General features: G+C 34.3%; 2 protein-coding genes across 2 annotated transcripts; one reads left to right on the top strand and one right to left on the bottom strand.

Moving 5' to 3' along the window:
- Window positions 1-940: 940 nt before the first annotated feature.
- Window positions 941-5485, top strand: LOC112509727 (LRR receptor-like serine/threonine-protein kinase FEI 1). The gene is made up of 13 exons (XM_025114837.1): window positions 941-1095; window positions 1188-1323; window positions 1486-1557; window positions 1636-1707; window positions 1809-1880; window positions 2447-2518; window positions 2625-2696; window positions 2981-3087; window positions 3221-3379; window positions 3467-3799; window positions 4212-4466; window positions 4699-4832; window positions 5057-5485. Exons 1-13 carry the CDS (start codon window positions 996-998, stop codon window positions 5279-5281), a joined length of 1809 nt encoding a protein of 602 aa, XP_024970605.1. The 5' UTR covers window positions 941-995; the 3' UTR covers window positions 5282-5485.
- Window positions 5486-10532: 5047 nt separating this feature from the next.
- On the bottom strand, window positions 10533-12730 carry LOC112509833 (homeobox-leucine zipper protein HAT5-like). Its single transcript, XM_025115012.1, has 3 exons — window positions 12222-12730; window positions 11281-11669; window positions 10533-11195 (listed from the first exon to the last, which is right to left on the bottom strand). The coding sequence occupies exons 1-3, from the start codon at window positions 12358-12360 to the stop codon at window positions 10755-10757; spliced, it is 969 nt and encodes a 322-aa protein (XP_024970780.1). The 5' UTR covers window positions 12361-12730; the 3' UTR covers window positions 10533-10754.
- Between the last annotated feature and the right edge of the window lie 3724 nt (window positions 12731-16454).

Below are 16454 nucleotides of genomic sequence, written 5' to 3'. Positions count from 1 at the left end.
TATTTTTAGTTAAAATAAATTTAATCAGTAATCATTTTAAAACCATTTTTTTTTAATTTGAAAAATCACCAACATAAAATATTTTATTATTAATTGAAATAAATTTCATCAATATTTTTTTAAATGTAAGTATTTTTTTTGTAAATGTAAGTACTTTTTTGGTATATTTGTTTAATTTTATAGATGTAAGTACTTTTTTGGTTTAAAAAATGTTTAAGGACTTACTCGTTCAAAATATGAAAGTCCATAGACTTTTTTCAGACCTTTTCCATTTTTTATCACATTAACATGTTGTATAGGTCATAAAATGTATCAAACAAATTTTAGAAAGTCTAAAGAGTTATTTAACAAGTTTTTGAAATGTTCAATGACTTATTTGTCATATAAAATTGTCCAAACATTTAATCATTCCAAACAATAAAAGTTCATTGGGTTTTTGTAGACTTTTTCATTTAATTTTTCTTTCATTTTTGTCTCATTTTGTTGCACCTATTTTAATGAAGCAAAAAAAAAAAAAACTTTTTTTTTTCATGTTATCCCAATTCTTGTCTCTATCCAATGTAATCTCAAACGTAGGAGATTACATTTTATCTGGTCGTATCCTAATACAACCTTAAAAATACATTTATCTTTCATAACATTAAATCTTAAAAAGTTCTTTAAATTTGATTAATCTGTTTTTATATATTTTGAATTTCTTAGTTTCGGAATTTATTTAAATAAATATTTTTCAAAATATTTGTTTATGTTTTAAGAATCTATTGAATGCTAATACATAGATTGTAATGAATTTTAAAAGAGATGGCGTATCAAGAAATTTAAATCAAAATTTATGTCTCTCCGACTCCGTGCCTGGAAATAATCATCACACAACTCCACCATTTCTCACTTACCCCTGTAAAAGCGTACTCAGTACATTTGCACACAACTGGACCTTTAAATTTGAATTCTTTTTATGGCATCCATTTGAATCCATCTTCTTCTTTCATCAAGAAATGCAAATGGGTACGAATCTGGTCTTCATTTGGGGTTTCTCAGCTGTTTTTATAGCAACAACCCTTTTCGCCACTTCCTCTTTCGCTCTCACCCAAGATGGTAAACCCTCCCTTTCATCTTCCAAGTCCGTTCGTTATGTTTTTGCTGTCTTTAGATGCATCGTTTTAATGGCCGTTTTTTTGTTTCTTTAGGTCTAGCTTTGCTGGAGTTCAAACAAACTTTGAATGACACTAAGAACGTTTTGAGCAATTGGGTCGATAATGACGAAACCCCATGTCTATGGACTGGTATTACTTGCCATCCGAGTGACCAAAGAGTTTTATCCATGTAAATCCTCACTTTTTATTTCATCTTTTCAATTGCCCATTTTACAGAAGAAAAAGAGTAACATAAAACCCTAATTTCATTGAATCTTGGATGTCGTATCAAGATTAGTACTTTCTTCATAGCTATCAGAAGTTTTAGCTAAATCTTTAATGGTTTTGACAGAAACTTACCGTACATGGAGTTTGGGGGGTTTATATCTCCAAGCATTGGCAAACTCAGTAGATTACAGAGACTGTAAGTGTACCAGTTGTGAACTCAGCAAATTTGGTGGTACATTTGGTTAATTTCTTCCATGTTTTTCTTTATTATCAGGGCACTTCATCAAAACAGCTTACATGGTCTAATTCCTAATGAAATCAGTAAATGTGTTGAACTCAGAGCTCTGTAAGTGAATGATTTAGAAGTGTTCTGTTTATGAAAATGATTTAGAAATGTACAATGGTTGATGCACATATTACTGATATGCAATGCTTAATCTTGTTTAGGTACTTGAGAGCTAATTATCTCCAGGGTGGCATACCTTCAAATATTGGAAACCTCTCCTTCCTCACTATACTGTAAGCTACTATATCTTTTTTAGATTCTACATTGTTTTGTTGTAAGAGTTTTTTTGGCAACTTTGGGTGTCCGAATGAGCTTGCCCGCATCTCGACTAATTCCATGGGGCCCTGAAGATAACAGCTAGGAAAATCCCGGTGGCCCTTGCTCCCAAGGTCTAGCCTTTATTTGCCTGTTGAGCTGGCATAAAAAACACATATATGATATATGTATGCATTTATGAAACAATGCAGAATAGAGAATATAGGAGTAAAACCGATGCATAGTGTATAAGAGCCCTACGATAGATGGAGGGTTGTGTGCTTTTCCTTACTTTTTATATGTTTCAATGTGCACATCTCTTTTTCTTTTTTGCTGCTTACCATTTACTGGTTTTGATTCGTCTTTCCTTTTTGCTTACACTTCTGCACAAGCTTGGTGTTTTCTTGGAACCAGCCGCTCTAGCCTTTTGGGGTAAAACACAAGTTTGCGTTCATCCCACTTCCAGACCCTAGTTTCTAGCGAGATATGTTGGGTTCGTTTTGGTTTATATAATTGTATCCCTAATTCTTTTCTTATTATTCAGGGATTTGTCGAGCAATACTTTGAAGGGAGCAATACCTTCATCTCTTGGTCATCTCACTCGTCTCAAGTACTTGTAAGTCTGTTCTCTAGTACATGGCGGTGTTGTATTCTTGAATTTCGTGAAAATTTAGAGAATTTAATTGGTCTAGGCATCTAAACTTCTTTTTGTTCGATTTCAGGAACTTATCCACAAACTTTTTTTCGGGGGAAATTCCAAATTTCGGAGCACTGAGCAACTTCGGAAACAACTCGTAAATCTCATCTCCATAACTATAAATAACTAATCTTAATTTCTAATCATCCCTATTCATTTGCATTTGTATGCTTATGCCGAACTTGATAATTCTCTGTTGTAACATCTATCATACAACATTATGCAACGAAGCAGAATATCGTCTAATTACCGTTATATGTTATGTGGCTTAAAAATTTATTGAAATTCTGGAAATGATCATAAGTCTTTGTTCTTCGTAGTTTCTGTTCTTGTTTACTTTTCTTGAAGAGGTTAATCTGAAATATGGGTCACTATTCATAGGTATATCGGTAATTTAGACCTCTGTGGCCAGCAAATACACAAGCCGTGTAAAACTTCATTGGGATTTCCCGCTGTCCTGCCTCATGCCGAAAGTGATGAAGCTGCAGGCAAGTCATCGATATAAAAATCATCTTTTATTCTATTGGCAATAAAAAATGTCAGAATTTTTTTGAATTCAAGAAAATTACTCCAAGGGTCTCGTTGATCTCAATCATTTGTGATTTAATTTGACCGTTACAGTGCCTAAGCATTCATCTCGTTACCTGAAAGGAGCACTGATTGGTGCTACAACCACTTTGGGACTTATGCTCGTGCTCCTCTTGATTTGGATGCTAACAAAGAAAGAACGGGCTGCAAAGAGATACGTTGTCGTTAAAAAACAAGTTCATCAAGAAACAAGTAAAAAAGCACATATCTTTGGTACCATCTTGCCCTTTTAGTAAAATTTATGAATTCCTTTACCAATTTTGTTTTTTCAATTTGTAGGCACACAACTTATAACATTCCACGGCGATCTTCCTTACCCTTCAAGTGAGATTATAGAGAAACTCGAGTCCCTTGACGTTGAGCATGTGGTTGGGGTTGGAGGGTTCGGGACCGTGTACAGAATGGTCATGAACGATTGTGGCACGTTTGCGGTTAAAAGGATCGAACGAAGCCGAGAAGGTCGTGATCAAGCTTTCGAACGAGAGTTGGAAATCTTGGGTAGTGTGAAGCATATAAATCTCGTTAACCTCAGAGGCTACTGCCGCTTTCCTGATTCAAAGCTTCTCATCTACGACTACGTGGCTATGGGCAGTCTCGAAAAATTCTTACATGGTACACTTCTTGCTATTGTTGTTGTAAATTGTTATTGCAATTTAGTATTGGGTAAAATGCAACAAAGTTTGTTTTGGTTCCTATTTAGTGTAATGAATAATTTATTTTTTCGCAATCGATGTATCAAAGTTTATTACTTGTACCAATTTGGACTTGTAACCGGTTGATTTTGTAACATTTGATGACGTAGATACCCGTTTGCAAGACGTTTATCATTCACATCATCATATGTTACACAAAATCAGAAGGTTACTAGTGAAAATGGGTAAGAAATAGAAATTTTGAAACTTTGTTACATTGCTTGCAACTAAATAGGAACTAAAGCAAACTTTGTTGCATTTTGTCCTGTAGTGTACCCTGAGTCCTCTATGCTTTCGTATTCTCAACATTTTATAATTTCCGTTTGTTGCAGAATGTCCGCAAGGAAATCAAACGTTAAGTTGGAATGCTCGTTTGAAAGTAGCATACGGTTCGGCTAGGGGATTGGCATATTTACACCATGATTGCAGTCCTAAAATAGTTCATCGTGATATAAAGTCCAGCAACATTCTTCTGAATGAAAATCTCGAGCCTTGTGTTTCCGACTTTGGTCTTGCCAAACTTTTGGTAGATGAGGAAGCTCATGTGACCACCGTCGTAGCTGGTACTTTTGGCTATTTGGCACCAGGTCTGTCTCTTTCTTGTAAGATTTGATTCTATAAAGTTAATTCCTCTATATCAGTTTATCAGGACATTTAGATATATTCAGTGTACTATAAAGCCGACTTAGTTGTAGCTGAGTGTTCGTAGCAATCATTATAAATATAGGCAAAATTGCTAAACCACTCAAATGCCGTGTTACATTTACCGATTCAAACTGTTTAGAGATGTAACAGTTCATCTGTGATTATGTGAAACAGAGTATCTGCAAAGTGGGAGAGCCACTGTGAAATCAGATGTGTATAGCTTCGGTGTTTTGTTGTTAGAGCTTGTAACGGGAAAGAGACCAACAGATCCAGCTTTCGTGAAACGGGGCCTAAATGTCGTTGGTTGGGTACGTATTTCCGTCATGATTTTTGTTCTCATGTTTACATAAATCGCATATGAGTATGTTTCTTCATCGATCATATACGAACCATCAAACCTCAATATATGTTGGAACCTATAAGGGCTTTGAATAATCTAACAGAGTTCCGGATATTTTCGAAATATACTTGGTCTATCATTGCAAATTTACCTTCATTCATGTTTTGACCATTTTGTTTACAAAACGGACAGTTGAACACCCTGCGAAAGGAGAACCAGTTAGAAGACGTGGTGGATGAGAGGTGCACCGATGCGGACGCATCAACCGTGGAAGCGGTTCTGGAGATTGCAGGCCGGTGCACTGATGCAAACCCAGAGGACAGACCATCTATGCAACAAGTGTTGCAGTTCCTCGAACAGGAGGTGATGTCGCCCTGCCCTAGCGACTTCTATGATTCCCATTCAGATTATGCTTGATTTGAATACCCTTTTCGACATTATTTATGGAAAGATTCTTGACGAAACTTTCAAAAATGAGTAAGTTGTCCAATTTAGATGGGAGCTTTGTATGTACAGTAACTTTTTCTGGATTCAAGGATTTTGTTCATTCACCTGCTACCGAAAACAAATGCCCAAAAGGGTAATCCGTTTGATCATGAATCATTTGCATTTCAGATTATACGTCCGTTTATGGAACCCCCAGCCCCATGCTAGCTTGCCATTTCGGAAAGTTTACGATTATAAATAGCGTAAAAGCATTAGTCAACCAGCTCAAATGACGAATAAAGGCTAGACCTTACATTTCTCCTTCTGTTACTGGGGATTTTTCATGCCTGCTATCAGTCAAGATACTGATAAAAACAAACAAAACAGGTGTTGGAAAGATGGAGGTGCTTATGGGAGCATATTTGGCTTAATTTGAGCATTTTTATTTATAAAGTTGGGAGATATTAAAATATGATGGATGTAGACACACCACACTTATTCTAAAAGCCTTGTTTTTGGGTCTCCTTTTAAGTGGTCCTCATTCAGTGCATCTGTCTTAATCAACTTCCCTTTTGAATTCAGCATGTTTTTATTTATTTATTTCTTTTTCTTATCATCATCAATCCAAAAAGAATACAAAACTTAATACAACTTTTCATCATAATAAGCACAAGAAATGTAAAACTACAATACAACTTTTCATCTCAATTAATGTAAGCTAATAAGCCCCTGATATATTTTCTCATATTCATGTTTTTTTAAATACCAATTTGGCATAAATGGATAATATATTTATGTTATCAAGATTCTGTATTATCCATTTCTAATTGACTTCTTATTATTCCAAATATTTTTGTATTTAAAATTTCTTTTTTCTCCTTTGAAAAACACCTCTCTCAGACATATTAAACACCAATAATAGTACAAGAACAAATGGGTTGTTGACTATTTTGCATTTTACTAAATTTAAATTCAATTAATTTTTAATTTTTAATTTTCTCCGTTTATTTAACTAAATCATAAATCTCCAATCAATGAATTTTGGAACATCAATAATAAAGCTGTACCCAGAAACCAAGTACGTTGGTAAACAAACTTGAGTCGAGTTGAATCAAGTAGTAAGACATTTAAGCTTGAATCTAGTCGATGTCTGAACTCGAGTCATATGTTATTCGATTAATACGAGTATTTTGGAGCAACTTAAATGAAAAAAAAACACAAAAGTAAATAAGGTGAAAGCAGAGGGGGTAAAAAATGAAAATAAAGAAGATGAAGGGGCAATTTGTTAAAAGGTGAAAAGATAGGGGCTCACTAGGTGACACGTACCCATCAAGAGGGTCCCACTGTAAAGATCAACTCGCTCCTTTAGAACGTGGGACTCAGTCCGGTCTGGGTGGATAGAAAACGATCCGCCACGTTGACGTACGTTTGATTTGTCCGACGTGTCGACCATTCATTTTGCTATGGCGGGTCCCATCATGATCCTACGACTGAGATTTCGAGATGGAAGGGTTGGAGTTCCTTATAAAAACAACATGCATCGTATGCTATAGTAGACACCTTGCCATTGAATGGGCCCCTTGTCTTTTTTAAACACTCTTCGTGTTAAAATGACGTAAGACATGGTAAGTCGTCTTATATAGTAAAAATGTGATGTTTTTAAGATAATGCTATAAAACGATAAATTTGTATGTTATATAGTTATGTAAATATATATATATATATATTTATTTATTTTATTATTTAATAATATAATGATATTAAAAACTTTGTATTCATATTACAAAAAGAAAAATCATATATATTAACTGTTATTATATAAAAAGTTTGTAATCAAATATTAAATTTTTTTTAAATAAAATAAATTTGAAAATAGTTACGTCTTGAAAAAATGCATGTTACGCAAACACTACAGATGTTATAAAAACAACGAAGACACATCTCACGCCATGATGCACCTTTTTGAGTACCCGTGCTACCTTTCTTAAATAATAACCATTTACAACATTTATTATATTCTAACACTACAAACATACAATATAAAAAATTGTTGGGTTTTAGTTTGCGAAAATAATCGGATAAAACGCAGCGAAAAAACAGAAACGGTTACAAAAAAAAACGTTTAGAATTTTTTTTTCTAAATAAAACTAAAGCCGGATCCATTAACAATTAAAACGAATCTACACAAACCATAGGATGTTTAAAATATTTACCTTGTGATTGAAATTGAAACTTTGATGTAGCACTAAGAAACCAAATCAGGTTTCCTCTATCGGTTGTCCACACACGAACATGCTTGGAACTCTCGCCGGGTGCTAGCTCAAAGAATCCTAATTCTATAATTGTATCGTAAGGGTTTTGAGGCTACAACTAGTTATCAGAACTCAATCATCTTATTTGGTTTAGCCCCTAAGCCTTATTTATATGGTCAGTTTTCGAGATTGACCATAACTCTTAATAAGGCTTAATCATTATCTAAAATGATTATTTATTTATCTAATAATATCTTATATAATTATCTAAAAACATTTAAGATAATTACATATATATTTATAGATTAAACCCTGTAATTATAATAATCACAAAAAGATACACATGTTTAGATTCTTTCCTTAGTGGTTTGTGTGCGACCCTTTAGATTTGCATGACTCGTTGGCAGTATATCTAGGTGACACGTGTCGTGGGTATAACATACAACTTACAAATATAAACTACCTGTAAACTACGTTAAAATGACAAGACCGTCACTCGAATATTGTTTAATGTTAAAACTTTGTTGTTCAAATAAAAATCATTTATATGACTTGTAAATTGTAATTTAGATTAGATATAATAAGAAACTTAACCTGTCATATATTCTAACACTACAGTACAAACAAACAATATAAACTATCTGTAAACTACAATCACTATTTGCGTGAAACTGATCGTACAATGCATACACAAAACAAAGTATATCCAAGAATCTGTTTCGATGCCAATAGTATGAATCTAACCACGCTTCCGAAAAATTTTGTACCATGGAAGACTTAAAATTGCTCAAACCCCTTAACCCAACCATGACTATACCGAATGAAGTCGGGCATATAGACTCAAGTGTCTTGTTTTTCCTGAAACAATACTAACCATTAGGCCTTGGCCTAGTGGCCACCTCCTTTCCTAAATGCCTTGCCTTGGTCGTGCCCACTCGGGTTCGATTTCAAGGGAGGACAAGTTGTCTTTTCCGGTGCTTGCTTATGAGGTATGGCAAGTAAGGTTCACAAAATGTGGACCACGGGGCTATGAGGTCCCCGCCAATAAACCTTATTGGCTACAAGTTACATCCCGTAAGCACCAACGGTTTGTATCCCATTGTGTTTGTCGACTTTGATTCATCTTGAACACCAATTAACTGGAACAGGTGTCAGCAATGACGTTTTCTTGTTATGGGAGTGACGTTACATGAAGTCGTAGAAATACCACTTCTTTAAGCTTTTATAAAAACACTACTTTTTAAAGATAAAAAAATAGTTATTTTTTTAAACATAAATTGAGCAGAGCTACAATCAGTTTTTATTAAAAACTTTTGATTATATAAATCGTCTTGAAATTTAAGAACACACTTAACAATAGCAAAGTGTTCTTTAACTACAGCAGARTAGTTAAGCTGGGCATTTTTCCATTTTCCAGAATAAAAACGAATAAGAAATTCCTGTTTGGAAATGGGATCAATCTGTTTAAGAATTCCTCCATATCCTAGGTTAGAGGCATCAGTCTCAACAATTTTGTTCCAAAGGGGATTTGGAAGCATAAGACAGGGAAGGTTTTTAACCTTTTTCTTAATTTCTTGAACTGCTAAAGTATGACTATCAGTCCAGGAACAAGATTTTTTCTTAAGTCTATCATAAAGAAGAGAAGTATAATGACTTAAATCTTGAATGTAAGCAGAAATATAATTCAAGCTTCCTAAAAATCGTTGCAATTGAGTTTTRTCAAGAATTTGGTCAGGGAATTTATCACCAAAAGCAATGCTGCGTTGGATAGGAATAATCGTTCCTTTTTCAATATCATGACCAAGAAATCTAATCTTAGTTTGAAATAAAGACATTTTGGGTTTAGATATAACTAGCCCATTTTGGATAACCAGAGTCTTGAAAATATTAAGGTGCTTAAAGTGACTCTCAATGTCTTTAGAGAAAACYAGAATGTCATCAATGTAAACAATAATAAAATTACTGTAGGGATAAAAGATGTCATTCATAATCTGCTGAAATTCAGAGGGAGCATTTTTAAGACCGAAGGGCATAACCTTCCATTCATAATGTCCCATTGGAACATTAAAAGCCGTTTTATAAATATCTGTTTCGGCTATTTGAATCTGCCAATAACCAGATTTTAAATCAAATTTTGAAAAGATAAGGGCCTGGAAAAGACGATCAAGAAGATCCTTCTTGTTAGGAATAGGGTGTCTAATCCATTTTAAAACTTTATTAAGAGGCTTATATTAGTTTAGAACAAGATGGGATGCCTTTGGTTTATTGGTTGGATAAAGGGTATAAAATAAAATCAATCTGGACACGTTTCGACTTGATATTTAAATTGATCGGTTTTAAATGATCTAAACAATCATTAAGAAACATATCACGTCCTTTTCAGATCCCATTTACTAAAGCATCCACGTATCGATCCTCGTCATAAAATTAAGCATGCGGACGCTGATATAATTTTTTTTATAATTGCCTTACAAATGAAGAGAACGATGCCAATATGTGTTTGTCTTTAAAGTTACGTGAGGTAAATTAATTAATCCTTTTATTTATAGCATATAGTCATTATTAAAATCGAACAAACTTCTTTTTTGCTCTTAATATGAACTAACAAACGTTTTAATTTTGAAAATGCAAAATAAAAGAAGCATATTTTTTCGTCCATATTTTAAGGATGTGGATTTAATCACCGAATCTCTTGAATAAAAAGCGCTAAAAGTTGATTCCGAAAGCTTTGACAAATTTATCGGAATAGAATGAGCCATGACCAAATTCCCAATACTAACCATAAGGATGGTGCCTGATTGGTTTGAGCTTGGCTCCAAAGGTCAAAGGTCCCAGGTTCAAATCCAAGGAGGAATAAAAATCTCCTTATGGCCACGGAGAGTCAAATGCGGTAACTCCGGGCTATCTGCAAAACAGATGGTCGCCCTGAGATTAATCTGCTCGCATAGCAGGTTGGATATCCAGGTTAATAAAAAAAATCCGAATACTACAGGACCAAAATAGTTGTTTACAGATGATTATTACTTGCTTTTAAGGTTAAATTACATGAAAATAGAAATAACAAAAGTTACAAAACAAAAAAACCAGCTTCACCACTCAAGGATGGAGGGTGTGTAGCAAGTTTGATTTATTCCTTTCTACATCATCCTTGGAGAAATTTGATGAAGAACATATAACAACATCACCACTTGCATAAAGTGTCATGTACCGAGTTAACTCAGTAAAGACCAAAAACCAAAAGATTGATCTTCATCATGAATTGGATCTTGAATTTGATCATGATCTTCATCATGACCAGGAAACCCAAGGTAGCAAGAATTCACAGCATCTAGTTCTGGGTATTCACCGGTTTTTATCTTCGGTGGTAACATGTAACCGTTAACCGGAGTCGCAAACATCTTCCCGAAATTATCATCTTCATCCAAAGATTCATCACTATGATCTTGATCAAACATATAAGAAGAATCTCCCTGTTCCAAGATTGATTGGACCCCATTTACAGCAATATCTGAGGTCTTGGATACATCTTCATCATTCACACAATCTGCAATCTGTTCTTGTTGTAATGGCTCAGATAGGCTTTTGGTACTTGATGAATCAGAGGTTCCCTTTTCTGATTCTTGCAGCAGCAGTTTGTCACTTAGATCAAGAACCTAAAACAAGAATTGTTGTTTGTAAAGTTTAGATTTTTACCTCATTTCTAGCAATTTCTAAAGGACCCATTTTAAATTTTATTACCTCAGATTTTAGTTTTTCCTTTTCTTGAAGGAGGTTCTCGTAGTTTGCCTTGAGTAAGTTGTAGCTTTCTTGCAAAATATCGTAGTCTTTCTCGAGCTGTTTGGTCTTCCAACGTGCACGGCGGTTCTGGAACCAGATTGCAATCTGTCTAGGCTGCAAGCCAAGGTCTTTTGCTAGCTGAATCTTTCTTTCTGGCTCGAGTTTGTTTTCGGTCTCGAAACTCTTTTCCAGAAACTGAACCTGATCGGCTTTGAGACGCCTTTTTTTCTCCGGATGATGGAAGTAGTCTTCATATTCATCGTCTCCAATATCTTCCTGATCGAATGTTTGAAAAAGTGTCCTCCCTGATCCATTCCCTCCATCCTCAAAGCTGACCATTGATCTAGAACCTAATGACATACCATCAATATACACTTAAAAGCATTCATATGATTCCTCTTTGTTTCAAAAGTTTACTAGATTGGTAACACAGTTTTCTTGTAAAATTAAGCAATAATCACAAAAGTCAACCATCAAGATTCATGGCACGAGATAATTTCTTCCAAGCCAATTAAGCCCCCTTGTGATTTCTTGTTGGACATGATGAATTTGCTGGATCTAAAGTGCTTTTTTGGAACAAAAGTGATCCACTGTAAATGAAAAGGCTTCAATCTTTGGGTGGGAACATAAAGCTTCTTATTTCATCATCATAACAAAGTCAAATGAAAAAGAACAATCAACAGGAAATTGCAGATTGTCTCTGGGAACATCATCAAGACAGTAATCAGACAATCTAAGAAGCTCAATTGTGTTTTAATCAAGTGGCAGTGAACTGAACAATAACAGTAGGATATATATAAACAAGTATATGATGTATAACAAATATCAAGCAAGAAATCAAGACATATATATATATATATATAGAGAGAGAGAGAGAGAGAGAGAGAGAGATAGGTGGTTACCTAGAGAATGAGAGGATCCAGAGATGAAGAAGGAATCAAGAGGCTTAGAAGAAGAAGAACAAGGAGCCCTTTTGTTTGTAAGCAGAGCAGAGTTGAATCCACCAGAATCTCCACCGTATAGAAAGCTCCGAGCAGCCATGGCGGCACCACTAGAAGTTGGGTATTGTTACTCAATCAGCCATAATTTTGGTGGACTACATAAAACTGAATACTGATCTTCTTGGAGTATGGGTTAATAAAAACTTAATTTCTTAAGGATTTGGAAGATGGGTATGCTTAATTCTTGTGGCGAAAGAAGCTGGTGATGATGATCTCGGTGATATGGGAAGTATGTGAACACCTGTTGCTCACACCCATCATAATAGAACTACTACCCAGATGAATGAAACAAGAAATTAAGCACAGAAAACAAGAAATTAAGCCAAAAAGAGAGCAAATTCGATGAGAGAGAGAGAGAGAGAGTAATTGGTGTTCTATGTGTTCTGCATAGAAATGGAAATGATGAAAAGGCGAGGGTTTGAAGTGTGAAATGATGGTAATATATAAAAGTTGTCAAAAACTGCTGACTGCTCAAGGATTCCTTTTGGTTGGGTGAGGTGAGAGTGTGGAAGAGCAGTGAGCGTCCTTTTTGCAACATATTTCTTTTATTATTTTAAGAGAAAAGTTAAAAAAAAAATGTAAGTCACTATCCCATTTTAAATAATTAAATATTAAATTATTTTTTAAAATAAAAAAATATAAAACTTTCTAGTTTTTCTTACTATTTTTTAATGAAAAAATATTAAAATTTTTTATTTTAAATTATTAAGTTTTTAAATTTTTTTTAAGAATATAGCATTCAACTTTTAAAAATTGTTACCTGTATGTTTTATTTTAAATAAGCTACCTGTAATTGATTATGAAAACGGTAAAGTAAAATAATGAAACGATTTTATAGTATTTTTTTTTTCATTTAGAAATATCGAATAATGTTTATTTCATATGGAGGGGTAAAACAGTCATTTTCGTAATTCAGACAGTTCTTTCAAGATAAAAAGTAAACAACAACACATTTTATTTATCTAAACATACAAATTTATCCATATGGGACTTAATAGAAAATTTAGTGAACAACCTCTAATTCACGTACACCCGCATCCAAGTTCATACACCTTTCAGTTTTCTCAAGACATATCCACTCAATCAGTTGATCTCTAAATCAATCTCGACCCAAATCAAGATAAAACCCGGTCGATCTCCATGTATATCGATCTCCCCTCCAGTTTCTATTTTGATTTCGTGGATCTCCCCTCTAGTTTATGTGTCGATTTCGTCCTTGTGGTTCGACCATTCTGGTTTTGAGGTTGTTATGTTCATTTTGGTTGTTAATGGGGTTTCAAGTAATTATGAGGTTGACAACATTCTTGATTTTGTTTATCCTTGGTGATTCTTTTGCTCTTAGAAAATCTAAGGTATTTTGACTGTTTTATATGCAAGAAAATCTAAGGTATCTTCACATGGGTTTCTTGAAATTATGAGATAGGATCAAATTTGATGATGTGACTTTTTTTTGTTTTAATTTTGGTTAATTTTGATATTGTTTACTCTATCTTATTCTGCGCTTTCATTGATATTATATTCTGTTGTAATTTTACCCATATAAAGAAAGCATTCAAATTCATAAGTGTGGTTTCATGAATTTATATAACATTCATCTCTGTTAGTTTAATACCTGAAAATTGTGAGATTGACATTGTTTGTATCTCTTAATAATATCGTAAAATCTGACGATTACTTGAGATATATAATGCGGTTGCTTTTCTAGTTTTGCTAGTCGGACTTCAGACGTTTGTCAGTTTATAAAAACAAACAATGTTATTGATTTAGATTTCAGTACCACCTCTTATAAATTAGAAGTGAAACAACATTTCAAACTTCACCACATCTTAAAAAACAAACGTCATCTAAGCCTATCCTTGACAAAAGCACATCTAGAACAAAATACCAAGTGTCGGTAACTTTTTTTAGTTGGATTTCAATGACAAACAGATAAGCACCAAATTTGTACATTTTTACGTCAAAGTACCTTACAATTAATGTTAATATATGTTTAAAAAGGGCCAATTTAATTTAAGTTAATCTAACTATATAAGGCCATTAAAGTTAAGAAAAATGTGTTGAGTATGTGTTTTTTTGGCCCAAACAGCAGCCCAAGTTTGCTGCCCATGAAGGAAAAAAAAAAAAAAAAGGAAACAGCAGCAGCCCAAAGCTGTTGCCCAAATCAGAAGTCGAGAGGGAGAGATCGTGTAGCGAGAGAAGTCGGGAGAGAGAGACGTGATCAGCCAAACGAGGTGCGATGGAGACGGAAGACGTGGGCAGAGAGAGATCGAGGGTGCAGAGTTCGTATATAAAATTGGGAGCAAAGGAGGCGATTAGAACCTGTCGATTGAGGCGAGAGCAGTCGGTCGAGAGGGACAGCAAAGAGGGGCTGTCGATTGAAAGCAGAAAAGGGAAGGAAGCTGTCGATTGGAAAGAAGTCGATCGAGAGCAGCAAACAGAAATCAAGGGAGGAAGCAGCGCTGTAAATCGAAGGGGAGCAGCAGAAATCGAGAGGGAGAAATTGAGCAGCAGAAATCGAAAACCGGAAGCCAAGAAAGGACCGAACTTGAAGAATCTGAAATCGATTTCCATTGTTTTAGAGTCAATTTTGGATTTCTCAAATTAAGGTTGTTCCTAGTCTACTGTTTTCTCCCATCTGTAAGTTCGACTTCTGATTCAAAATAGAATTATGACTTGTTAATTTTCTGTTTCTAGTGATGAGATTATAGCTGATTTGAATTGAATTTTGTTGAGACTTGTTTAACATTGAGCCTTAATTGAATTTTATTTGCACAGATTCTTGTTCTGAATCATTCTTCATTTATTGGGATTTTGGTTTTGAGAAAGACCCCTTGAATCCTTTAGCCTAAATTTGAATTGCTAGTCGTGATTAGGAACTTGTAATTGTTCTTAATTTCCACTTGGTAGCAAATAGTGCATCAATAGACAATCAAGTTCATTGGGTTGCATTATAGGACTGTGTAATCTAGCTTAAATGTTCGGGCTTCCGTTCATTAGTTAGGATTGGTGCTTGTTTATTGCGTAAGGCGATTGGTAGGTTGAATTTTACGTCCGTGACTAGAATCAACTTAATCAATTAGGAACTAATCTATCGAGCTTCTSGTGTTAGTTTAATTATAAAGACAAGCGGATTGTTTGGCGCGTGTCGACACTCACGATCGGTCTAAAATCTATTAAGAAAATGTTTTTATACAAGCCAATGATACATGATTTGATAAAGAACTAGTTATACTCGTCACTAGAATTTATTCCTTATTGCTTAAGGTTCTCAATTTATTTTGCATATTTAGGCTTTTTATCAATCTTCCAAACCCCCCCCCCCCCTTTTATATATAGTTTTATTGTTAATGAATTTGCACGAGGTTACGTCTTTGACTTACGGTTAATAGCGAGTCCCTGAGGAGACGACCCTACTTATCACTATCACAAGTATGTTTTAGAGATAATAGGCTTATTTTTATAAATTCTATTATTTGCCGGACTCGACACCCATCACAAACAATCTCAAAACAAATAAGGTTACAAGCTTTGTTTGAAAACAATACAAATTTGTGACCTTTACCATAACCAAATATAGAACAAGCTTGGACGGTAAATAATATTAAATATGAATGATACAATACGCCTAAAATGCCTCGGCACAAGTGCACCTTACATCGTAGCAACACAACCAAATGGAGGCAGAAATCCAGTTGGACGCTAGTGCTTTATATTATACTAGTTGTCTACCCGCGCAATGCGGCGGAAGCCATGAATTTTAACGATTTTAAAGTTCCATTGGTTTTATAAGATAAGATTTAATGATGATATAAGTTACATTTGGTCTTTACATATTAATACAATTTGAATAAATAAGAGTTATGGTTCCAATCACAGACTATCGATGAAAAAAATTGTATGACAGTTTAAAATTCAACATATTTAAACGACTCCACAAATGTGTTCGATTTACACCAAGTGCAAAGAACCAAGAAACTTGAGTTTTAAGATAAACACTCAAAAACAATAAAGAAAACTACAAATTTGACAAATCATAAGCCATGAAAAGATCAAAAATATGGGTTTTAGAATGAAATTTCAACTGTTTACCCTCTTTTTTGTCCAGAAACTCATATTAAGGTTGAATTAATACAT

Source organism: Cynara cardunculus, assembly GCF_001531365.2.
Source record: "Cynara cardunculus var. scolymus isolate 2C chromosome LG 3, CcrdV1, whole genome shotgun sequence".
Taxonomy (NCBI): domain Eukaryota; kingdom Viridiplantae; phylum Streptophyta; class Magnoliopsida; order Asterales; family Asteraceae; genus Cynara; species Cynara cardunculus.
Note: the sequence above shows the minus strand (reverse complement) of the source record. Positions and strands in the feature narration are given on the sequence as shown.